The sequence below is a fragment of the Oxyura jamaicensis genome, chromosome 1, assembly GCF_011077185.1.
Source record: "Oxyura jamaicensis isolate SHBP4307 breed ruddy duck chromosome 1, BPBGC_Ojam_1.0, whole genome shotgun sequence".
NCBI lineage: Eukaryota > Metazoa > Chordata > Aves > Anseriformes > Anatidae > Oxyura > Oxyura jamaicensis.
In genome coordinates, this window is record NC_048893.1 from 63,536,897 (window position 1) to 63,561,611 (window position 24,715).

Here is a 24,715-nt window from a genome sequence, read left to right on the forward strand (position 1 = left end):
CCTCGGGGGCTGCCGTCGGGGGGGCGCGGCCGGGGGAGGGGGCTGCGGGGCGGGCCGGGGGGCGGCCGCCGGCGGCAGGGGGCCGAGCTCGCCGCGCCCCCGCCGCACGCAGGCCCCGCTGCAGGGCTTCTCCTCGGCTCCTCTCCCTCCGCAGGGCGCCCCGTCCCGGCGGCAGGCTCCGCGGGGGCTGCCCCAGAGCCGCCGGAGCCCCCCGCAGCCCACCATGACGGGGCCGAGGCTGGCGCTCGCCGCCGCGCTCCTCTGCAGCTGCACCTCGCCGGTGGCCGACGCCAGCTCCTGGTGGTGAGTTTTGGGGCGTCGGGCAGCCCCAGAAAGCCTTTGTCCCGGGCTGGGGGCCGGGGAGGGGACTGGTCCGCGGAGGGGGCTTCGCTGGGGAAGTTGGCTCCTTGCTCCGTCCCGGGCTGCTTTCGCTGCTGCTCGCATCTTGCGAGGTTCCCCCCTCCCTCTCCTGCCCCTTCCCTGGTTTTTGGGGAGGTGGGACGCAGCCCCTCTCCCGCAGGAGTTTCAAGGGGGGCTTTGTGCGGGGCTCTGGGTGAGGGGGGAGGCGTGAGGAGAGGCTGGGTAAGGTTTCAGATCCGCTGCCAAAAGCGGCCGCGGAGCCCCTTCCCCTAAACAGGGGGAACCTCCCCGTGCTGGAGGCATCGCCCATCGGCGGTCCCGCACGAAGCAGCAGCCCGCGTTCTCCTCCTGCGGAGAAAGCACCGAGCTTTCCCTCAGCCCCCTTCCCCATCCCGGGTGGTTCAACGCGGGTTTGGAAGGAGCCCGTTCCTCCCACCCGAGCCCTGGAAAGGGCTCGTGTCTGGCCGAGCACAGAGGGAGGGAGGCAGCTGACACGCGAAACGCGGCCAGCTTTCGGGAACGAGGCCGGGGAAAGGTGCTCGGGCCTCCCCCGGCAGTCCCTGTTGGATGCTCTTCTCTCCTCGCAGGTCTTTGGCCATGAACCCCATCCAGAGGCCCGAGATGTATATCATCGGCGCTCAGCCCGTCTGCAGCCAGCTGCCGGGGCTCTCCCCCGGGCAGCGCAAGCTGTGCCAGCTCTACCAGGAGCACATGGTGTTCATCGGCGAGGGGGCCCGCAGCGCCATCAAGGAGTGCCAGTACCAGTTTCGGCAGCGCAGGTGGAACTGCAGCACGGTGGACAACACCTCCGTCTTCGGGCGGGTCATGAAGATAGGTAGGAGCGCCCAGCATGGGGCAGCGGTGGTGGGGGCACGCTGGGTGTCCCCCTGCAGCTTTCTCCCTTCCTTCAAACGTGTGTGCGGGAGCCAAGCCCCATTAGCACCGCTCCTAAAGCTCCCTTTAACGAGCTTTTCCATCCCCTGGCGCTGCCTGCACCTGAGCGGAGGCAGCAGCGCACCTGAGCCGCAGCTGGGGCAGGGGGCATCTCCCCTGGGGGGGCCGTGGGGAGGTCAGGACGAGGGGGCTGCTTTTGTTCCGTGTGCTTGCTTAGAGGTAGGGAGGGAAGAAGCTGGAGCCAGGAACAATGGACCCACGTTATCGTTCCCAGCATCTGGAGTGCCCTTGGACAGGGAATGCAGCCCTGAGATGCAGGGGAATATGGACTCCCTGGCTTGGGATCTCCCCCCTCCTCCCTCTTCTGCTGTTTTCTGTGTAAACCGAAGGGATTTTTATAATTCCTGCCCTGCTGGCCGAAAGAGACGCATTGACAGGCCATTGCTGCACTTGAATTGAGGTGTGACCTAGCTGCATTGTCCCAGATCCTTTTGAAATGCAATCATCTGATGGCAAGAAACTGAGAAATCCGGGCTCGGTTTGATGTGTCCGACAGCCAGGACAATAAAGAAAAGGTGTTAAAACAGCCGCTTACACACACACGCACACGCACCAGCCTTTGTGTGAGGGGGTTTTGTTTCCCACCCACAAAGCTCTCAATGAAGAATCCAGGGCCGGCACTATTCCTCATTTGTAAGGTCGGGGAAAACACTTAATAGGGGATGGAAAAAGACCTCCTGCGGCCCCAGCTGCCCCCAGCGTTGCTTGCACCTTTTTGGCCTCACTCTCAAAAAGCTGCACGGGGAGCAGAACACCAGGATCTTTAATGCCTCTGGGACGTCAAGGCAATAGGGCACTGGGGTAACCGAGTCCTGTGATCGCTTCCATTCACTCCTGAAACTATGTGGCATCATCCAGGAGAATTTCAGGGACTTTTCTGCACGTGCTGCTCTGTCTCAGAATCTCTAATCCAGCCCATCAGAGCCATTCAATTCCCCCCCCCTTCTGCCCATCTGTCCAGCCCCCACCCCAACAAACCCCTGCTTCTCTGGGATGCTCCCCTGGGAGTTGCTGTTTCCTGACGCATACTTTCAGCTGCTGACGCACATCCAAGGCATCTGCGCATCCTTGATCTCTTGCTGCCTGATAGCAAGGGTGGTGGCCAGATGAGGCTCTGTGCAATCCCAGGCTGTCCAAACTCGTTCTTCAGGGTACAAACACTGAAATTTCAGCCACCAAAGGAAAAGGACAGCAAATACCCCTCCATCTCTCCCTTCTGGCGTCCCTCCCTCCCGTGTAACTTAACATCCCAAAGAATGGGGCACAATTCAGATTCCCAAAGAGATCCTAGTGACCCCACAAGGATGCATGAAAAAAGCAAACCTCACCCCTTCTTAAGTACCTTCCTGCAGCCCCAGCTTGGTCAAGTGGGTAAGTCCAAACCTGGAAAAAAAATAAAATAAAATAAAATAAAATAAAATAAAATAAAATAAAATTAAAAAAAAAAAAAAAAAAAAGGAAATAAGTGTGATCTGAAGGGAAAATAAAGATCAGAGCTGGAGGATGAAAAGCAGCCAGGAAGGATCAGCTGGTGTATGAAGAAGGGAAGAGCATGCATATTGGAAGATAGATTATACTTCCTTTTTAAAACTAGTTTGATGCCGTTAGCTAAAATTGAGAGTAGATTTGGGTTTTTATGAGGAAGGAGGTGTTGTGGTTATGTGATGGTTGCATCCAGTAGTCCTGCTGCTGTTTGGTTTGCGTGTGTGCACGGCTGTTTGCTAGGAGGACTGTTGGATCTCTGGTAGGGATCTGCTGATGGTGGTGTCTGTGAGGCGATGGCCTGTGGTTTCCCCTGTTCAAAAACCTTATCCTAGCAAAGAGTTTTAAACCTGGCTCCTTTAGACCCCCCTAGAGCACGTTCAGAAGGTGATGTTTATTCTCCAGTGCAAGAAAATTGTCACCAAAGGCGTCCTGGAAGTTGCTGCAGAGGGGGATGCTGCCTCCAGTTTTACTTTTTCTGAGTTTGCAATGGGACATTGGTCATCATTTCAGCAAGTCCGTTTTCCATGCTAGAGAAGAAAAACCCTCTCAGTCTCTCAGGTCATGTCAGCTATAAAGTCATTCTTCCCCGGGTTCATTCACACCGTGTGCCTGTCTCTTGTTTTCAACCCCTAAGCCCCAGTTCTGGACCACAGCCCTCTTGCTGTACGCTGTGCCAGCAGCACGAGAAGGGTCTGGAGACCAGAATATCTGCGCCACGCCCCCCCCCCCCCCCGCCCCCCCCCCCCCCCCCAAGGAGATAAGGACCCAGAAGGTGTGTAGTGTGCCAACAACCTTAGGCTGCCCACCCACTGATGCAGGCATGGCATATGTTACGTGATTTCTTGACCTGCTCTAGATTATGGGAGGGGAGGAGAACCTGCCCTGGCCAAGTCCAGAGCTTGGGAGAAATTTGGGAGAGCGTTCACTCAGAAACCTGGAAGATTTGTTTCCTTTCCACCTCACAGAGCTTGGCTCAGCTCGCAAACGGGAGACCTGCTCGGTCTGTGTTTAATCATTACACCTTCATTTTGTGCGTTTTTTAGAGGTGAGGCAGGCCAATGATAGAAAAATTTTGCAGAGGCATCTGTAGCACAGAAGTCAGCTTCTTTTTAACTGGTATTTCCTAGTGTTTGTATTATCGTGAGAATTGCCCTTGGCTTTTGGACATGCCCTCTGCCTTATTCAATAAGAATACCCTCTGATGTACAAAAATTATCCTTCTGAAGTTGCTTCTTGCCTTGTCAATACAGATTTTAGACTGCACATGTGTGTATTTATACATAGATATGTTAGATACAGATACAGTCTTTAATTCTATGTTTATATGGGAGAAGACAGAGGCATCCAGAAAGGTAGTGTTAGTATTTTTTTGGGGGAGAAGAGAGTGTACAGCATGTAATTTCCTTCAGCACAGTCCTTAGTGCAAGACTGGGGTTTCCAGGTTAGTCCATTCCTTTTTAAAGCCAAAGATTTTATCTCTTCTGCCTTTTCAAATGCAAAAAGGAGAAAAGGAGTCATAAAAGATGAGAACAAAGAGAAATACTTTTCCTCGAGACAGGAAAACTTCAGGGAATTAAAAAAAAAAAAAAAATCATTTGAAACTACAGTTTTTCCATTGGGGGAAAAAAAAAAAAAAAAAAAAAAAAGAGCAACACATTTTTTATCTCTCTCACTTCAGTCTCCCCTCTGGGATCAGTCCTCCTCCCCTTTCCTTCTTCCAGCTCCGGAAGGCCGAGTGGCTGGGCCGATGCCCGGCCGGCAGCGGGCGGAGGAGGGCAGCAGAGCCCCACGCTCAGCCCCGCCGCCAGCTTCCCACACCTGGCCGCACCAGGGCTGCAGCCCCCCCGGGGCATTGCTGTCCCCCCAGGGCACCCGCTGTGCAGGAGACCTTCACCGTGCCCGCAAGGATAGGGAAAAACACAGCACGGAGATGACAGCGTAGCGGTGTGGAAGTGGGGTGAGTTTTGGGAAGATGAGCAAATATCCCAGTGTTTTTTCAAGGCTGGATGTGTGGTAGGAGAGCAGAGACAACACAGCGAGGAATCCAACCAAAAGCTAAGATGTATCAGCCCGCAGTTGCCAACTACAAATTTGCTTTGTATTAGCACGGGATTCCATACACACATCCGATCCTGCCTCCCAAACCAAAAGGACATCAGCTGAGCACTGTGGTTTGTTCCTCTTTGAGTGCAGCAAGGAAGGAAAACCACTGCTGCTCGTTTCAGCCTCTCCCACCGCCATCCTCAGCAGCTTATGCAGACCCAGGGATTGCAGGCTGGGTTGTGGTGCTGCCGCATCTGAAACACGGGGATGGTTAAAGCATGGGCAGTGAAAGTGCAGAGCCAGCCTCCACGTCTGGTACAGGAATTGCAAGCAAGCTGTGAGGATCCTAAGCACCTGGAGTCATGCAGTCTCTTTGAACAAAGTTCAACCCTGGGAGCTCCTCTATGTGATTCAGGTCAAGTCAGTAGGAAGGCTAGTATGGCCACAGGGCTCCCGCCACACGGGCACAGGCTGGTACTGGTTACGTGCACATTGGGTGTTACCTTAACACTGCCCGTAACGTGCAAAAATCGACACTGGTTGCTGCAAAAGGACCACACGTCCCCTGCGAGCTGAATTATCTCGACTAGGAGTCACTCCTCTTTGCTTCTTGGACCAGGAAGGTTCTGGGGGCATAGTCCTCTTCCTTAGACCTGCTAGTGAGGCCCTCCCTTCTATGCTGTGTGTCCCCTAGCATTTTATCAGTCCCCGTGCGCATGGCAGAAGCCCTAAGCATACAGCCCTCGTTTAGGGAAAAATAAATAAATCACAAGTTGTTCTGCAAGGTGGGTGCCGTTCACAGCCTTGCCTTTGTCTTGGGTCATTACTGCTAAGCTGGTGATAAGCTGCTAGTAATTGCAGATTGTCGGCACATGCAAATTGGAACAAGAGCATACCAAAAGCATCAGCTGGGTCCTGCTGGGGGAGCTGGCATTGAGCGCTGGTGACAAACTGTTCTTGGGGCATCTGCCCTCTGAAGTCATCCTCATTTGCTCGAGAGCATCCAAAGGTCACCTCTTGCTGGGATTTGGTGGACGTAGCTCTTCAGGATCAGGTTGCTTATTCCAATGAAGCTTTGGCAGTTGTTCCCTTTATCACCTGGAAGTGTGGTGACGTACACGATGACTCTGGAGGTGTTGGTTTAGGTATTTATTGCAGTGTGTGGTGATAGTGCAGGTGTGGATTGCCTCCCCCCTCTCCAACCCGGTCACTGTGCTGCATGCTTGGCCTCGTGCCACGTTCTTGGCTAAGCTGGTGCCCCGGTCAGGCTGGGGCTGAACCAGGAACGGAGCAGGAGAGCTGCTCCAGCTGCTCGGCTTGGCCTCCAAACAGCACTGAGATGCACTCCGAGCAGGGCAGCCTCTCATACACGTGCAAGCGGAAAGTCTTTTCATTTATTACTGGCTACATGGGAAAGTTTTACTCCTTCCAGCACTGCGGTTCTGTAGGTGTTGGGAGAGCCTCTGCCTTGGCGTTTTAGTGTAAAAATGGTTTCCTTCAGTTTGTCTTGAATCAAGTCTTAGCTGGCCATATTTAACCCAAGTGAAACTAGATGAAGGTGAGGTGCCCATAAAAAGTGCTTGTCCTGGTTGGATTGAAACAGTTATAGAGAGGTATCTGGCTGACGGGGAGCGTTCCCCTTGCACCGCTCCAACCTCACCAGTTGTTCTCAACGATTTTTGGCAGGGTCAGTGGCAGCAGTTGTATTTTCAGAAAATGAATAACCCTCTTGTTGCTTGAGAGGTTCCTCTGGGTTAAAATCAGAGCATGCTGAAGGGTTGACCTGAGGCAGAAAGGGGAAGGAGGTTGAGCAGTCCCTGCCAATGTTGTTGCTGTTTCTTTTGGGCCAGGCTCGGGGCTTCCAAGGCTCTTAAATGGGCAAACATAAAATAAAAATAATAATCTTTGAGAAGCAGCACTTAAAAATTCATGGAGAACATGTTCTTCCCAAGGACACTTCTCCAGACAGTATCAGGAATCTCAGCCCCTTCCCTGGCGTGTGTCAGAATTGGTTTTGGTTTTGATCCTGGTCACACAGAAACTGCCAGCACTGGGCAGGCAATTGCCTGGGGCTGCTATTGTGGAATGAAAACAAAAAAGAGATGTGTTATGGCAGTTCCCCCTCTACCAGAGCAGGATGGTTCTCCTGTGCTTGGCCACCCACTTAGTTTCAATGCACCTTCTCAGGGCACAGCACTTCCCACTGTCCTCAGCCTGCTTGACTGCATCGTGATGCAGATTTTGTTTGCTGGAAGGCATTTGCCTGTTGTTAATTTCCTCCTCACGTCCTCTTGCAGGTAGCCGAGAGACTGCTTTCACCTACGCCGTCAGCGCTGCCGGGGTGGTGAACGCCATCAGCCGGGCTTGCCGCGAGGGAGAGCTCTCCAGCTGTGGCTGCAGCCGGACTGCCCGGCCCAAGGACTTGCCCCGAGACTGGCTGTGGGGCGGCTGCGGGGATAACGTGGAGTATGGGTACCGCTTCGCCAAGGAGTTTGTGGATGCCAAGGAGCGGGAGAAGAACTACGTGAGAGGCTCAGAGGAGCAGGCGCGCATGCTGATGAACTTGCAGAACAACGAGGCTGGTCGCAGGGTAAGATGAACTCTGACCCTTCCCTGTTTCTGAGGGGCAGATGCAGAGGTTGTGAGGTAGCTGGACGCCACGTTCCTTGGAGGTTTGGTGAGGGACAGTCCAGCCATGCCCCAGTAATTCCCTTGAAATGGTGTATGGTCTCATTTCCTCCATTTTTACAAATAGCACAGACAATGCACAATGTGATGTTCCAGTTTTAATGGCCAGCTTCCATTGACAGCTAAAGCCAGTGAGTTTGGGCTCTGCTGAGATACTGGATGGCATGTAAGCGGGGATGTAAGCCCTTACTAAATAAACCAGGTGCTCTAACAGCCCACTTTCCAGGTCTAAGTCTCAGAAATGTGCTTCCCAGAGCTGCCAAAATAGGACAAGGTGATCTGTTGGCATGTGGATTCTTTTCCACTGCCATCATTAAGATTTTGGGGAATATAATGCCAGAAACCAACACATCAAATCAGGCTGCCTGGCTGTCTCTTAAACTTACACCTTGCTCAGACACCTTGATATTGGGCAAAATAAATAATTTGCACTGAGGCAACAGACCTTGGCTGAGAAGATGCATGGTTTGATCTGCAGACCTCTAGAGATGGAGAATCCATCACCTCCTTTTGTAGCATGCTACTGTCATTAATCACCCTCACTTTTCCAACACTGTGCATCATTGTAATTTAAATTTATCCAGCATCAGCTTCCAGTCTGTTCTTTTTCTGACTTTTACAGATAGATTGAAAACCCCTTAGTAAACAGAATCTCCTCTCCATAGAAATATTTATCTACTGTGGTTTATTCACCACTCTTTGTTTTGACAAACTAAGTTGAGAACTTAAGTGTTTCTCGCCTGCAGATGTTTTCAACAGTCATCAAATCATTTTTTGCATCACTTCAGTGTACCCTTTCCAGTTCCCACATCCTTTAAAATTCAGACACCAAAATTACCTGTTGAGTTCTGGTATTGGTCTCGATGCCATAAACATAGGTGAAGTCGTCCCCTTGTAATGCATTCAGTGTCTGTGCATCTGCTTTTCATGCAATTCCTCCTTCATCATTCATATGCAAGGTGTAGCATCATTCATATGCAGTACAACTCTGTAACCCTGCTTCTTTCCAAGTGTAGGACAGAAATGCCTGAATGTTTTTGCTTTCTCCACAGAATGTTTAAGAATTTTATCATTCCTCTCTAGTAGCAAGCTTTTCTAAAGTTAATTTTGTTTCTAATCCATATAAAAAATCCTATTAGATGTACTTAGCCTTGCTCTTTTACACATTCTTAACTAATATCCTTAGTTTCCGTACCAATTTTATGCCATTTCTAACTTCTGGTTGTTACTGGATTACCTTCCCCTTTCCCATTCATGTGTTGCTTTTCTGCGTATAATTTCAGCTTCCTTTTGCCACCAAAGATATTTGCTCTGGTTTTTGATTGTGGAATTGATGTGTAAGGTTGAGGCTCTGCAAATGCTCCATACTCCTTTTGCAAAATCAAACTGAGGTAAATTTGCAGGAGGTGGAAAATGGTGGATTGAAAGCTCTGGAACTCGGTGGTTTTTGGTTAGGGTATTTCTGTATTTGTTTGTCTATTTATTTAGGCTTGGGAGGGCACAGGGTCAGCGTTTGCTGATGACCGTCCCTCCATGGAGTAGTAGCCTAAATGGGATGTTCTTTGCCGCATTATGTACTTTGAACATCTTGTATGTCTGGACTCATGAACTTGGATTACTACAAATCCTAGTCCTGTGTAAAATAGGAAGTGCATGTGTTACCAGTGTTTTTATCAGCTGGCGCTATGGCCTTGAGAGAACCACAGACAGAAAATGGCCAATAGTTTGAGGGACGGCTGAACTGTAGTAACATCTTAATTAGATGATCACATTAGAAGATACTTGCTTTGCAGCATGGCTAAAACATCACTATGTCTTGTTATTCTTGTTATACGGGGAAGAAACCGAGCTGTGATTTCTAACAATGGCATGGTTTGAGATGGAAGAAAGCTTTGTCCTTTTTTAAGGATGCAGCTAAAACCAGTTCTGTCCTGCAGTTTACTACAGTGCAGAAAGTTGGATAAGCTTGGAGCGCTACAGTGCACATGCTTCTCTGGGCTCTGCAGACGAGACCCTCAAGGTGATTTCTTTGTCTCCAGTTAGTGCAGGACCTGGACAAAAGCTTTCCTAAGGGCCCAGCAAAAGACAATGTTATTTCAAGGTTGGTTTTGGTAGACACTGAGAACAGGTGGCTGTAGAAAATAACCTTAGATTAGGTGAACAGAAGTCATTTTAGATTAAATTGAATGGAACTATAAACCAGTGTGTAATTAAGCTTGTGGATTAACAAACACCGATAAACTAAGGGAGCCGGTTAGTAAACTCAGCTGAGGAGCTCAATGTGGAGGAGGTCTGGAACTTTTTCAAGTCAAAGATGCTAAAGCCATTACAATTCTGCATGCCAAGCAAGAGGAAAAAGCTTGTAGGAAGAATATCCAGACCTCACTGAATGAATAACTACCACAGAGAAGCTGTTAGGAATAGACTGAGAGCTTACTAAGAATGAGGAAAAAAAAAGAACCGATAGCAAATAAATAACAAAAAGCTCTGTCTTAGAGGTCAAGAAGCATAAAGATGAAGTGAGAACAGTAAAAAGCAAGCTGACTCAGACCTTGCAAAGGGTAGTAACAGAAATAGCTTTTTTTTTAAAAAAAAAAACAAAACTTAGTGAATTGGAAAAGATGGGAAGAGAAGAGACTGCTATTCAGTGAGAATGGGGCTGAGTTTAAAGACAGAGTAGTTTTGGTCCCTGAAGTAAAGTAGTGCTTTACCTGGGGCTTCAAGTCAGAATGGGGCGTTGCTCGTGCCCTATGTCTGCTGCACAATGCAGATGTCTTTTTCTGTCTTTATCACTCCTGCTTAGGGGAGTCAATGCTTGCACTGTAGATTTGTATATCCCCCTGGAACTGTATTTTTGGGGAAAGCCAGACAGGGTGCTCTGGGGGCAGGCAGTGGTTGATGGTGCTGGCACCCTGTGGAGGTGAGGAAGGCATGAGGAGACAGCTGTTGTGTTCAGGAAGGTAGAGGAAGAGGATCTGAGCAGCGAGTACTGAAGTTTGGGGCCTGCAGACCTGGGGTGGGTGGTATTGTGCGGGGGGCTGCTGACAGAGAGGCGTTTGGGATTGGATTGAATGATTCAGGTGGGAGTCAAATTGTGGCAGCAAAGCGTTGGGAGAATGGAAGGCTCTGGAATAAGTGGGACAGTGGCGTTGGGGTGGATTGAGTGGATGAGGATTTGGGGGTAGTGAGGAATGGAGATGCTGGGATCAGAAAAGAAGATGAATATGAATTGATCTGGCCTGAGGCAGCTCTGAGATGGCATTGCTACAGGTTACAAGGTTGTCTGGTCAGGGTCATATTTGGCCAGTACAGGGCAGCTTTCTTCTTGTCTCCTAGAAATATGCTGACATGGCAGTGAAAGGAAATTGAAATTATTGCCACCAAAATGGAAACAAAAATCAGGAAGCTTGAAGCCCTCAAGTCACAGGGAGTGTCTAGTTTCTTGCCTGGTGGTCTGAAAGAGCTGGCACCTGGCAGCACAGGCAGCGTGACCTTGGCAGTGTTTACAGGAGGGCTCAGGGGAAAGGATATCTCAGAAGAAAAGGCAAAAAGGGAAACAATTTGACAAGAATTTACTAAAGATTGATCACTTGGTCATTTAGAACATCACTGATTTCCTGAAAGGCAAAACAGATCCAATAGGTCTCATTTAGATCAACTTCTATGAGACAAGTCATGTATTTCCCACATGGAAACACTTGCTTAAATTGGAAAAGATAAGGAAAAATACAGCAACTGTGGGATGAATGAGAAAATGGTTCAAGGGAAGATGTCAGTAAGTTGTGTGAAGGGATGCATATTGATCTTGACAGAGCTTAATTAGCAGAATTCTTCAAGGACTTGCTTGAAGGCCAACGCTTAATATTTTTGTTTCTTGGCCTTGACACAAGAGTTGGAATGGTCCGATGAAATTTGCCGACGATGCGGAGGTGGCAGGTATTATGAATATAGAGGAGAATCTAAATTTTGTACAGCAGCTAACAACATCCAATAAAATAACATTAAGACCATCGTTTCAAGGTCTTGTATGAAAAACTTTTTTAGTCATTAGGAAATAAGTAGAAAAGAGTTGGATGCAGCAGTCAGCTACAGATGTAATGTGGCTCGTAAGGTGGCAAATATCCTAGAATGTAGTAGGTAAAGTCTTTTTGAAAGACATAGGGGACTATTAATGCCATTGTATTAAGATCTTCTAAGGCCCCAAAATATTGTATGCTCTCATATTCCTAAGCAAAATGACCTCAGACTAGAAAAGGGTTGACCCAAGGGATAGGAATCTTTTCTTAAGAAAGCAGGCTAGAATAGCTTGCCATGTTTAACCTAGCAAAGTGAAAGCTGAGAGAGGATATGACTGATGTCTATGTTAGTGGGAGAAATAATATGGAAGGAAAAGTACTTTTTAAGCAAGAGGCCAATTTGGCACAATGGCAAATGGGCATAAAGTGAATACATTTAGGCTGGGAATTAGAAAAAGATACTTTATCATTGAAACAGTGATCAGAATAATGGTGCCTGAAAACCAAACTGCTTTTAAAAGGGCACTCAATACTTTTAAGGAAAACATTAGTTGAAGTGGTGCCTACAATAGCAAGAGATCGTACTTAGTAACCAAAAAGGCCCCATCTACTCCTACATTCCTAAATGTTTTCACTTCTGAGATTCTGGTTTTGGGAGTAGGAAGATGCATGTGTAACTCCATATTCCTGAAACCAGTGCTGCAAGAAAGGGGTGAGGGAAGGAGACACAGCAGTGAGCATTTGCTAAGTGACCACCAGCTGCCATCCTTCGTGCAGCCTTGCCCTGACTTCCTGGCCAATGTTTGAGCTGATGATGTCTTCTGATTTTTGGTAGGTGTCCCCACTCGGTTTCACCTAGGTGAGATGGTTCTCCTTGAACCCTGAGGAGCTCTGATGGCAGGAGAGAAGATTGTCCCTGCTCTCAGTGCTTCTTGGAAGGAGCCGACAGGGCTGGGAACGAAGCCGAGACCCTTTTGCTTTCAGGCACTCCTGACCCCATCACCCTTTCACTCCGCATCGCAGTCCTTGTAGTAGTGCTCCTGGCTTTATTGCCCTTGTTTATTTGCCTTGGCTGTTATCTCAATACCCTCTTTCCTTCCATCTGTCTCTTTTTTTCCAGTTGGGCTCCATTACCCTCTCTTCTTTCCTTATCTGTCGCCCTTGTCTGGTGGGCTGTGGCGGTCAGTCCTTCCGCGCTATTTACCCAGCCAGCATATGGCAGGCCTCAGTCATCAGTCACTCAGCCCAGTGCCAGAAGAGCCTGGAAAGGGGTCTGGCTAATGGACCACATAGGAATTCCCCATTAATTCTCTTCCCATTCCCATTCTTGCGAGAAAAGAATTGGAAGAGAACTTGGGCTTATGGGAAAGGGCTTTAAGCCTTTCCATTAGAGGCATTTTCAACCTGCTTAAGTGGCACGGCCATCGATCAGGCCCTGCCTTCAGAACTACACGTGGGGTCTGCTATTCTTTACCTTGACCCTCGCCCAGTCAGAAAGGAGTTCTCCAGTTTCCTCCGCTTTCTCCCCATCCAGGCAGCCGAGGGGGAGAGCCATTTAGAGGGTAAAGCTGCGGTTACCTCCGCAGGACGTTGACAGTGGGAGCTGCGGGGGGCTGAGCGGCGCCATGCTTACCTGTGATAACTGGTAGGGCTCGCGTTCCCCCGCACGGCTATTACCCACATGGGCCAGATGTTTTGAGCATCAGTTGCTTAAAGCCAAGCCGGAGTGAACTCAGTCCCATGACATTAGCTGAGAGGGATCGAGTTGCAGTGTTTTTCTAAAGGAACAAAGCCCAGGATTAGGAAGAATCATAATACTTTATAAAAACATATGCAAGGGCAAGGGAGGCATGAGTGGCCTGGGATTTGACAGAACCATAACCAAAAAGTGCTAACACAAGCTTATAACGAGCAGGCTGGCAGTGCAGCGAGGATATAGTAAGTGTCTGGGCCTCGGGAAGTTCAGCTGTAGCTCTGTCTGGTGGTAGTACAGCAGGAGTCCTTAAGTAACAGCGTGGTTGGTCCTCTGCAACTACAGTTCAGTCCAAGGCGAGTGCTTAACTCCCAGCCCGTAGCTGTTACACTGTGCTGTGAGGCATTGCCTCAGTAAATTGAGCTCTGAGGAGCAGAACTAAAGCTTCTCTGTTTTAAGGACTCAGCCCATTGACTTCCTTGAGAGCTGGGTTGGCCTCCATGTGATTTAGCCATTAAGCCCAATTGAATCTTCACTAGCTGTCTAAAGCACTAGGTGTTTGCTAGACCGGGAGCAACCAGTTGTTTCAGGAGAACTCTGACCTCTCCCTGCTGGCCCAGAATGCGGTCATACGCAGAAGGTTTTGTTTGTAGGATTGCCTTAATCACCTACTCCTTGGCAAGTGAATGCAGAGAGCTGGGAAACTTTCTTCTCTGTCAATGAGTGAGATAGAAAAGGAGACTCAGTCCTTGGCTGCTTTTTTTTTCAGCAGAAAGCCTGCTAGAAGTCATATTGCCGTCTCCTTCAAAACATCCTCATTTTTCTCACGTTTCTTGATCACCCCACCCCAGATACAGCTGGCGGTAATTTTGCAGCTGATGCCAAATAGCTCTGTTTGGCATGTGGGATCTGGCAGAGGCGCTGCCTTGCAAACGTGCAAGAGGCAGGATGGCCATGGGAGAGCAGATGTGAGCCTCATACGTAAAGCTTAAAGAGCTCTGTAAGTCAAATGCTGTAACACTTGGTAGCTCTGACTGAATGTGGATGCCAGCTCTTCACTTTGTAAACTCTCTAAGTTCCTGTTGGTGCTGACAGGATCTCACATAGTCTGCAGCGTGGTACCTGTATCTGAAATTAATGGAAAGAACAAACCTGACTTGCACTTCAGTTTGTTTTCATAGGTTTTGAGCTTTGTTATTCTAAAATGCTTTTTTATTTTCTCTCTCTCCTCCCAGCCAGTGCGGGAGGAAGGACTGTTTTCCTTTACATTGCATACTTGCTCTACTGAGGGTTTAACGCTCATTGGCCTGAATTCTTGAGACTCTTTGTTAATTTTGGTTTTCTGCCTTGCTGCACGAGATGCAGCATTTTCGGGGGTATGATGCATCGACAGCTCCCATAGACCTCTGAAAACGGAGCTTAAAGTATCTCAAAAAGACAGCAGTGAAAGGTTGTGTTTGCTTTTTGGACTGTGTGTCCTCCGGAGTAGCGCTGGTGGCTGTAGTGCAGTGGAGTATCTGGACACGAGATGGCGCAGATTTGCAGGCAGGGCTTGCTCCTCAGGCAGAGGGACTGAGGAGATGTGAGTGGCTCTGTGTCCGTGGGAAGGCGTTCCTCTTTCGCACCTCCACTACCATCTCTGCTCCTTGCTCTTTGAAAAACAAGGACTCCTCTGGGAACCGCGGGAGAAAAGATCCTCGGCAGGGAGAGGGGGAAAGGCTCCATGGATTTGTTTCAAAAGGATGCAGATGTATTTCTAGAGCGATAGCATCAGTTCCTGTTTTAGCTGACAGGAAATGAACAGGTTCCCAGGTGTTCCCTTGTATCAGCTATGAAGGGAAAAACATGCAGTGTGGTGGTCCATGAGATGTGGGGAATTTCCAGAAACACAAGTATAGGGCTTTCCTGTTCCTGGCTGTGCCATCAAGCAGCAGTCTGCCAAAGGAAAAGGTGGGGTGGGGGAGTTCTGGTTGGAGGCAACGTGACCAGACATAGACATATTTAGCGAACGGGATCACAGCAGGAGGAAGAGGATACTTTTGTCTGTTCTGAAGGGCGAAACAACAGAAACAGGGGGGATAATCAAAGCAGTTACGAAAATGTGCTGATGAATTCATGATAATGAATGCCAGCTGCTGGCATAGCACGAATGAATGCAGCGTTGCCTGACTGTGCTCCTTTCCCCACAGGCAGTGTACAAGCTGGCGGACGTGGCCTGCAAGTGCCACGGCGTGTCAGGCTCCTGCAGCCTCAAGACCTGCTGGCTGCAGCTGGCCGACTTCCGCAAGGTGGGCGACCTGCTGAAGGAGAAGTACGACAGCGCTGCCGCCATGCGGATCAGCCGCAAAGGCAAGCTGGAGCTGGTGAACAACCGCTTCAACATGCCTACGCAGGAGGACCTGGTCTACGTCGACCCCAGCCCGGACTATTGCCTGCGCAACGAGACCACCGGCTCGCTGGGCACTCAGGGCCGCCTGTGCAACAAGACCTCGGAGGGCATGGATGGGTGCGAGCTGATGTGCTGCGGACGGGGCTACGACCAGTTCAAGAGCGTCCAGGTGGAGCGCTGCCACTGCAAGTTCCATTGGTGCTGTTACGTCAAGTGTAAAAAGTGCACAGAGATCGTTGACCAGTACGTCTGTAAATGAAAAGAGCCACCAAAGCAACAAATCTATATTATATAAATCTATATAAATATATTTTATATTTGTATAAATAAACAGATGATGATAATAATTAAAGAAGCTTATTTAAGAGACATTTTGGTTTTGAAGTTTCCCCCCTCAGGCCGGCAGGCTTGCCATCCCTCCCGTTCTGCTGGGGAGTTTGTCTTTGAGTGCATCTCCCCTTGGAGGCTTCAGGTGGGGCAAAGAGGCTAAGGAGGTGCTGACAAAGCGAACTCTCCCTGCACGCATGCGCACACACACACACACGCACACACAAATACCACCACCATTTCATTATAGACTCAAAATCAACAGGAAGGAGAAGGGTGGATGCTCTCTCCTATCTAGGCATTACAGATCAATATTTTGCATTGTTACTGGACATCTGAAATTGCAGCCAGGTCTGCCAGAGACCTGGTAATCTGAATTTCAAGCCCTGCTGCCCCACTAAACCCACAGGGGATTTTGGAAACTATTCTTGATCCCTCTAAAGGGCTTTGTCACGTGAGAGGGAGAGTTAGCCAAGGCTCATGCACAAGAATACAGCTTAAAATTCAGAGTCCTGTAAGCCATTCCGGTATGCTGGACAGCCGGCAACGAGGTGGTGGAAGGTTTGCATGCTGCTGTGAGGAAGGATGGTGTAATCTGTGGCTGGCTGGTACGTAGCCTGGGAGTCCACCTGACATCATCTCCTAGTTCCTTGGTGCCACCTGGACAAAGGGGAAATCTGTCCAGCTCAGTCTACATGGCTACTATACACAAGAGGGAGAACGTTTTCTCCTTTAGTCCCATGCTGAAACTTAACTTGTCATTGTAAAGGAGAAGCTGCCGGTGCCCGGGGACATCTGTGAAGGAAATATGCTTCGTATTTTTTTAGAAGTCGGAAGTTTTGCAGGCGTATGACTGCACAAGCACTCCTTGTGCTGCTGCCGTCCTTCCTCTTTGAAGTGGATGCGGTGCTCACCTTGTTCAGCTCTGTTAAATTCTCCTCACCACCATCCCAGATGTATAGTTTTTCTTTAACATTAAACACCCCTCGATGAGATTTCTTTCCCTCTGTTGCTTGTGTATATGTGTATTTTTGTTTTACTCTTTTGGGGTGTCTTTTATTTTGCTGCTTTGTATTTCAGAGTCTGGAGGCCATGCTCTTCCCCAGTATAAACTATCCACAGTTAAGTATGTTCCCAGAACGTGGGCATATGGCCGCCAATGGAAGTCTTTCCTGTGCTTTTCGTTGGTAGTATAAGAGCATAATAAAATCGTAGTAGGGCAGAAGCCATCACCAAAGCCTGCTAATCAGTGTTACCACTTTGGAATTTCAGCAGAATCCAATTCTTAAAGCAGGGAACAAATGCTGTTCCTAGCACAAGACGTTTCCTGTGCCTCTCAGCATCTGCAGAGTTCATTTGCAGTCAGAGAACAATCAAGAAGCCAGTCCCAAAAATACAAGAGTTTGCTAATATACACCCTCTTTCTTACTGACATTCCAAGGTATTTTTTTTTTAACTGTAAATTTTAAAATGCACAAAATATGCCACTAAGCAAAGAGGCAGTCATGAAAATTATTATTTTTATATTAAACCTCTGTTTCTTATAAAGCATTGCAGTTTTACAGATTCCACCATTTCAACCACCAGAGAAGAATTTATATGTGCCTTTCATACTTCAAATATTTGAGGACTCCAGAAAAGCACAAGGAAGAAAAATTATGTTTAATAATTAGGAGCTGTTGTTTTTTTAAACCAATGTGTCCAGTTTTTATTTTATTTTTTTTACTCCAACAGGCAATATATTTGCTGGCATCCCAGAATGCAGTTTCTTGGAATATAAACAGTGGCTTAGATTTATTTTATTATATAAAATCCAAAGCCAGTGGTATTGTAATTCAAAGTAACGGAAATAGTTTTCCATGCATGGAAAAAATGTGAGTGCAATGGCCTGATCCAACTCCCATTAAACTTCAGTGGGAGCTGGACTCAGCCCAAGATCAGATCAAATGTGTGAGCTATTCACTCCTGGGATACTATACATTTCTAGCCCAGTAATAAAACTTGCTCTACCTTGGATACATCTAAAAAGACCTTTCCTCCCACCACCCTCACCTCATGCTCTTGTCCATCCTCATTGCATCAGTCCTTAAAGGTGTCAGCTATTTGTATATGGCACCCTTAGGCATTGTTAATGTGTCTAATAATTCAAAATGATTTCATTTGGCCTTCCCAATGAAGACCACACGTTTAAGGGAGTCCCAAATCTCTTTGCAGTTTGGCACCACAATTAATTTTGTGGGTGTAAACAACTTTGGGAGCGGAAAAGTTGGCATTGTTACGGCTGCTATTCATCTGGGTGTCCCTGGACATGTCCTTCTTTTTCCACCTAAAATTTTGTCCGGCTAGAAAAAAAGATGATTTTGGCTATTTGTCCCAGAACTCTGGATCTCTTGCAGCCTGCCTGGAGCCAGTAGCTCCTACTTGACAGGGGCTATGTATCAATACGGGAGAAGTGACCATCAATTCCTCTCTCCCACACACTTTTTTTTTTTTTTTTTTTTTTTTTAAATCTAGGTTTCAGTCTTCTCAACTTTCCATTTTGTATCAGAAAATGTGACTGCACTATGCTCTAGCTTAAACCTTGATTTGTATGGCACCCACACATCAGAGAACCTCCTTAGGGTGGCTGTAAGTATAAAGTAAGTCAGAGCACGGCCAGTTGGGTTTGATGCAAAGCCAAGAAAGTCAAAGAGAAGACTCTGGCAAAACTGCTGCTTTACCATGAAAGTTAAAAAGTGGTGGGTTTGAAGCTGTGTATTGTTAGATACACAAAGCGGTAGAGGGATGTGAGTATGGGGAGCTAAGCCTGATTGTGAGCTCTGCCAATTGCCTGCTCTGTAATCTTCAACAAGTTAATTTATTTGCATTTTAGTCTCCAGCCTCCTCCTATATAAAACCGGGAGCGGAACACCTCCTTTTTCTGTAAAGCTCTTTGAGGAACACAGATGAATAAAGGTAATTGAAGGCCTCCTCCATACACTCACTAACTCTGGCAGTCAGTACGTCCCCACTGTGCACTGATATGGCCGGTCCTCGACAAAGAGGCTTGGCGGCACCCAGAAGGTCGATGTGCAGAGGTGATTGTTGGGGGTCTTGGTGGGACCCCTAGAGAGGAAAGGCACAGTTCCACAAAAGAGAGCTGAAAAAACTTGGGACTTGTTTATTTATGGCTATTGAATGTCCTGTAGTAAGAGTAAGGCTTAGGGAAGGTAGCCTGGTTTCTGAATCAAATACCTGTCTACTTAAATTCTGTTTGCAGTTTCATATGGATAAGATACTCACACAATATGCTATTTTATAGCGTGTGCTGGTTACTGACTGCCACATTCCAACCCTGAAGTCTCTGCACTTCGAGGCCGATAGAAATGACCACCCGTAAGTCATGTAAAACTAAAATATTTTGGAGTTAAAGGCACTATGCAAATACATGGTTATTGCAAGTCAGTGCACATCAGCTCCTAAACGGAGCAGAACAGGATGCAAATCTGTCATCATTTTCCAACTGGTTAGTAATATATAAGTTATAAAGTGAATGAATGAGGCCTTAGTATACTCTGCTGCAAGGTAAGCTAAGCAATAGCTGACCCCAGAACAAACGGAAACATTCATTTGATAGTAATTACAGCAAAAAGGTAATGGCAGGGTTGTGAGAAAATTTAAATGCACCTTTTAACACCACTAGGGTCAAGGTTGTTTGTGTTGTTTGGAAGTTCCTATTCTTTGTCTCCAAGATGTCAGAGAGACTGCTGCCTTTGCAGCTCAGGAAACAGCAATGCTGAACCCAGACGTGTCATTTAAGTGTACCTCACGCTGCCTGTATGGACCCAAGTTTTATAGCCCTGACAAAGCACAAATGAAGCAGATCTTGGTCACTCATACAATCAAACATGCAAGGGTTTCTCTCTGCTCAGTTGACTCTGTCCGGGGAGAAGCCTAGTAGGTTTGAATTACGCTGTGGGAGCAATTCCTAATCACCTGTGGCTACAGAAATACGGACAGTATTTTCATCAGCTGACACATACAGAGAACATCCCAAGGAGACCTTGGGAAATACCTTCCAGCAGCTAAAGGGCATTTCTCAAGTGACTGTCACAGGGTTGTCCAGAACCAGCTGCTTATATGGGCATTCATCGTCATTTGTTTAGCTTTTGTTTAACTACATTAACTACATTCCAGCTTACATAGTTTCTAGGAGGTATTCTAGGAAATAAAGTTCACCGAATGGCAGGCTCTGCAGGACATGTTGTGTGACAGATGGGGCAGATGTGAACATAATCCTGTTCCCATCAAAGGGAACGCTTCTCATCAAAGGTAGACTCTACATATATCAGAACTATGGTCGCAGAGGTGCACGAACCTCCTTGGTCCAGACGTGTACCCTGGCCATGCCCTCCCCGCCAGGGCCGTGTGGGCACCTCTAGCTCACGCACAAAGACTGATGGATGCACAGACCATTGAGCATGTACCCTGTCCCAGCTCCAGCACGGATAGCTGGTGGCTTAGGGACGGGGCCATTTCGTGAGCAGACCAGCTCTGAAGTGTAAATATAACCAACCTCAAAGATAAGCAAAACAGATTTCTGTGGCCAACAGGACACAGGCCAGAAGGGACAAAAGGAATCATGAGCAGCCGTTGTAAATCCCAAAATAACAATAATAAAAACCCACAGCGTAATACAATGATCACAGTATGCGCATGCCTTCCTGCCGAATTCCCCATTGTCAATCTTCTGCAGGGCCTGAAGCTGTTACTATTCCCTCTTCTTTCTTAGCTCGGTTTAAATGACAGTTGAAATCTATTTTTGCATTAGGATACAAAAGGGCACGACCTACTCATAGAATTTCCTCAAAGAAAGAACAAGGGAACAAGCAGTAGGGTCAGGAGTTCTCCTGCCTCTGTGAGATGGGAGAAGCTGTTCCTCTATTTTTTCCCCATGGTGGTGGGCAGTCATGAAATGGAGTACCAGAAATTGCCCTGTGCTAGGGTAAAGCAGCCCTCTCCAGGGCATTTGAGCTTTCTATAAGACCTAAAAGATTTAAAGGATCTGTTTGTCTAGTTGGACTTTGCCACCTGTCCTCTATAAAGACTCAGCATTTCCTTGCAAAATGGAAAGCCAAAATAATTTTTAAGCCTTTTTTTTATTATTATTTTTTTATTTTTTTTTCCCCCAAGCAGATGTAACACTCTGCAGCCATGTCTCTCCATCACAAGCATCCCTAGGAGAAATGCTGCCCAGTGAAGTGCTGATCTCTGAGCACTGCCTCAGCCCCAAAGAGCGCAGTGAGAGAGTGCCTGCAGCCTGCCTGCAGCCCTCTTTTGATGTGATGTGATGTGATGCGATGGGAGGCCAAATTGCCACAGACACAGTTCCAACTGGTGATGCCAGAGTCACTGGGACCTGGGTCTTTCATACGGCCAGCGAGGCAGGGCCATCCATCTGCCCTGGACACCTTGGGCACCCCGGAGGTTCACCTGAAGGTACTCCTGGGGCTAACGATGCCAGCAGTTCTGCACTGCGCCAGCAGAGAGCAGGGCTACCCACTGGCATGCCTACAACAAGGCAACCGCATGGCACATATAAGAAGGGGCATGCTATGAAAACATTTTTTTCCTTGATTTATTTCCATTGTTTTATAACTTAATTTTGGAAGAACACCAAAGATAGGCTGATCTTAAGGAGCTTGTTGTTTACATTTAAGAGGGAGTCCCACTTTAATTTTTCCTTCCCAGTAGACAGTACGTGCTGGGAGGTCTCAACAGTGCTTAGGAAGGCACTGGGAAGTCACCTCTAAAACATCAGAAAGCTTTCTCTCTCTCTCTCTCTCTCTCTCTCTCTCTCTCTCTTTTTTTTTTTTTTGAGTACCGTTACTGGTTGCAACAGTGGCTCTTTTAGGAAGGCATCACTGCTGCCACCTTCTTTTACCCTCACTCCTGCTCCACCACTCTTGCTTCCCTGCTCACTGAAGGAGTTTATGACTTGGGCCAGAATTCATTAATTTCCGTCCCTCTCTTCTTTGCATTTCGTTTTTAAATCCAGGCCATGTTCAGACAGCAGGCTACCCCACCTGAGATGGCCCAGCGGTGGGTCAGGGGCCCTGTTAATCTGGAGGGAGACGTGTGACACTCACGTAGGCCACAAAAATGTCACAGTTACCTCTCCATGCTGTGTGCCCAAAGGCAGCCAGGTCTGATGGCCCCGTGGTGCTGCCAACAGCGTCACGCTGGCTGTTTTGAACTTGGCTCCTGCAGCAAGCACCACCCTTCGGCACAGTGCCACAGCATGCAATGAGCATGCCCTCGTGCTTTGAGAGGGGAAGGAAGATCTGATAGCTAATTAATTGTTGTAAGGAAATGCAATGAGAATGAGCAGGCACAGCTTCACTGGGGGATGGGGAGATTGTGACACCTGCCCCCATCCGGGCCTTGATGTCCCCGTGAGCGCTGCCCCACGCTGGTGTCACACGGATGCAGCCCGCCAGGGGAATTCAGACAGCAGCCTCTCAAATATGTTTGCCAATAGATGAAGCAGTTTAAAGGCTTGCAGAAATAAGGCATATCCTGTAAAAAAAAATGTACAGGCTCTTCCGCACCCTAGGGCAGTTTTATTCTGAATCACGACTTGTCTTCGGCTGTTCATAGAGTGCCATATAGTTGTGTCAGTCTCCTGCATGGCTGCCAGAGCATCGTGACCAGGGCAGGATGAGCAGGCTGGGGCATCACCATGCAAGGGCCCATTGCAATTACACCTTTCCAGGGAAAACAGGAGCAAAACCAAACCAAGAGAGGTGGGGTGGACCCAGTGTCACTGAATGTCACAGGCACTGTGCTCGAGCTGACTGGAGCCCCTGCCTGGCTCGTAGCCTGCGGGAGCTGCACAAATAGCCGGTACCTTTCTCTGGCTGAGACAACACCTAGGTGAGGGTTTTAGAGCGGCAGCCGCTCTGCAATTCACCGTGGTTATTCTGGCCAGCCTGAGTTTCATTTACCACAGGCAAATTTGTTCCCGCTTGCTCAAGAACAATAACAGAGTTACCTAATGACCTGCCAACTTTCACAAAGCGCAGGACTGCGTAGTTAGGGCTAAAACATTCAGAGGAGGAATTCAGGCGGTGAACATTTTATATTAATGCTGTGAGTTCTAGGAATTATCTATAAATGCCCAAGAAGTGCATAACTCAATTTTTAAAAATGTTTTTTTCCAAATGAGGAGTTTGCCCTGTGTGGCAGAGCACAGCTTTGCTTTTTTGATTTACAGGCTTTTGAACCTGAATAAACCACTTTATTTCAGTTTATTTACTATTTAATGAAACAGTGTTCCTATCTCGATTTCGCTCTTAACCGGCTGACTACGCATTAAGTTGTGCTGACAGGAAGTGACAGATGAAAATGACATGTAGTTTTTACATACATTTTTAGTCGCTGGAGCTCGAAATATTTGAAAATCATTAGCGCCATTTTACAGATGAAATACTGAAACACGGGGCAGGAAATGCTTCATCTGACAGGCAGGGGTGGAGCCCGGAGCAGGCTCTGCAGCTGCTGCCCGGTGTTGTGCAGCCCTAGGGCTGTCAAAATACATTCGGATTGATGATAGAAACTCTGAATACATGCACTAGTGCCGTTTCGGTGCTCGGTAACTGCCCAGACGCCTTACAGACCCTTAAGATTTTAATGAAGGTGTGAGTGGGCACATATTTTAAAGGAGGCAATAGGGAACCATGTTTTTGTAAACAAGGTCTTAAGGAATGGGCGATATTTATTTTATGTTGCTATGCATTTGGGGCCAAAGTGTTTCAAATACTAATTTATGGGGATAATTTTGCTTCCATTAACTATCTTGTTTACGCTCAGTTGTTCTGGGTGTGGATCCACGTTTATGGGTGCGCGCCTCTGAGGAGCTCTGAAGCGAGCGGAGCCACAGAAATTACAGCTAGACTGCCAGGACATCCAGTTGTTCTCCTGGACAGCACAGGATCGTCCCCTGGCAGGCCGTTTCCCTTGTGTTTTGACCAGTCTGGATGTACAACATTCAGGCTGAGGGTTTCCGCTGTTTTCCCCGGGGACTAAGCTGTTATCCTAGCATGGGTTTTCCTGCCATCCCGCTTATACTTGGCATCACCTCACAAAGACACCTCATGTCAGGCATGCCAGCGCCAGCACAAAAGCCAGGCTTTCCAGAAGCCTCCAGAGACCAGCCTCAGGTTTAGCTGGGTGTTTGGTGCGTTAACGGCTGCGGGTGCACACGGGGCTGTGGTGGCACTTGTTCAGCGCCGAACCCACGCCTAGCCTGGGTTCCCGCTGGGTGCCCCAGCAGTGCTCCCAACACGCCTCTCTTTCAACTTTCTCAGCGCCTGGTGGGACCCGTCCCAGGCCCCTTTCTGCCCCCCCACGGGGAAGGGCTGCGTGCCGGGGGATTTCTGTGGCAAAGCCCCCGGGGAAGCTGTGACAGGAGGCAGCCCCCGCCCCGCCCGGCCCAGCCACCCCAGCCGCCCTGCCATAGCAACGGCGCGAGCGGCGAACAAAAGCCCGCCGCGGCGTCACCGCCTCCCCCCCGCCAATCAGAGCCGCGTCCCTCCGCCGCCCCTCCGCCGGGCGCCTACATTCCCCGGCATGCCCCGCGGCCGGACCAAGCTCCCCCCTCCCCGCTGCTTCCGGCGCGCGGGGCGCGTCCCGCATTGGCGGCGGCGGCCTCGTGCGATGCTGACGCCGTAGGGCCGGGAGGAGGCGGCGGGGCCGGGGCCGGGCCGGGGCCGGGGGGCG

The 24,715-nt window shown here is 48.5% G+C and overlaps 2 protein-coding genes across 4 annotated transcripts in view; both read left to right on the top strand.

Moving 5' to 3' along the window:
* Positions 1-16,950, top strand: part of WNT5B (Wnt family member 5B) — a 71,080-nt gene extending 54,130 nt beyond the window's left edge. For all 3 annotated transcript variants that reach the window (XM_035345832.1, XM_035345846.1, XM_035345839.1), the window contains exons 2-5: positions 155-303; positions 948-1,195; positions 7,140-7,432; positions 15,429-16,950. In XM_035345832.1, coding sequence (XP_035201723.1) covers positions 155-303; positions 948-1,195; positions 7,140-7,432; positions 15,429-15,887 — 1,149 coding nt within the window. In that variant the 3' untranslated portion in view covers positions 15,888-16,950. The remainder of the gene's footprint in view (positions 1-154; positions 304-947; positions 1,196-7,139; positions 7,433-15,428) is intronic.
* A 7,660-nt stretch (positions 16,951-24,610) lies between these two features.
* The window catches only part of ADIPOR2 (adiponectin receptor 2), a 45,659-nt gene continuing 45,554 nt past the window's right edge, over positions 24,611-24,715 (top strand). Inside the window, exon 1 of the mRNA XM_035345864.1 lies at positions 24,611-24,710. The gene's annotated coding sequence lies outside the window, so the exon portion shown is untranslated. The remainder of the gene's footprint in view (positions 24,711-24,715) is intronic.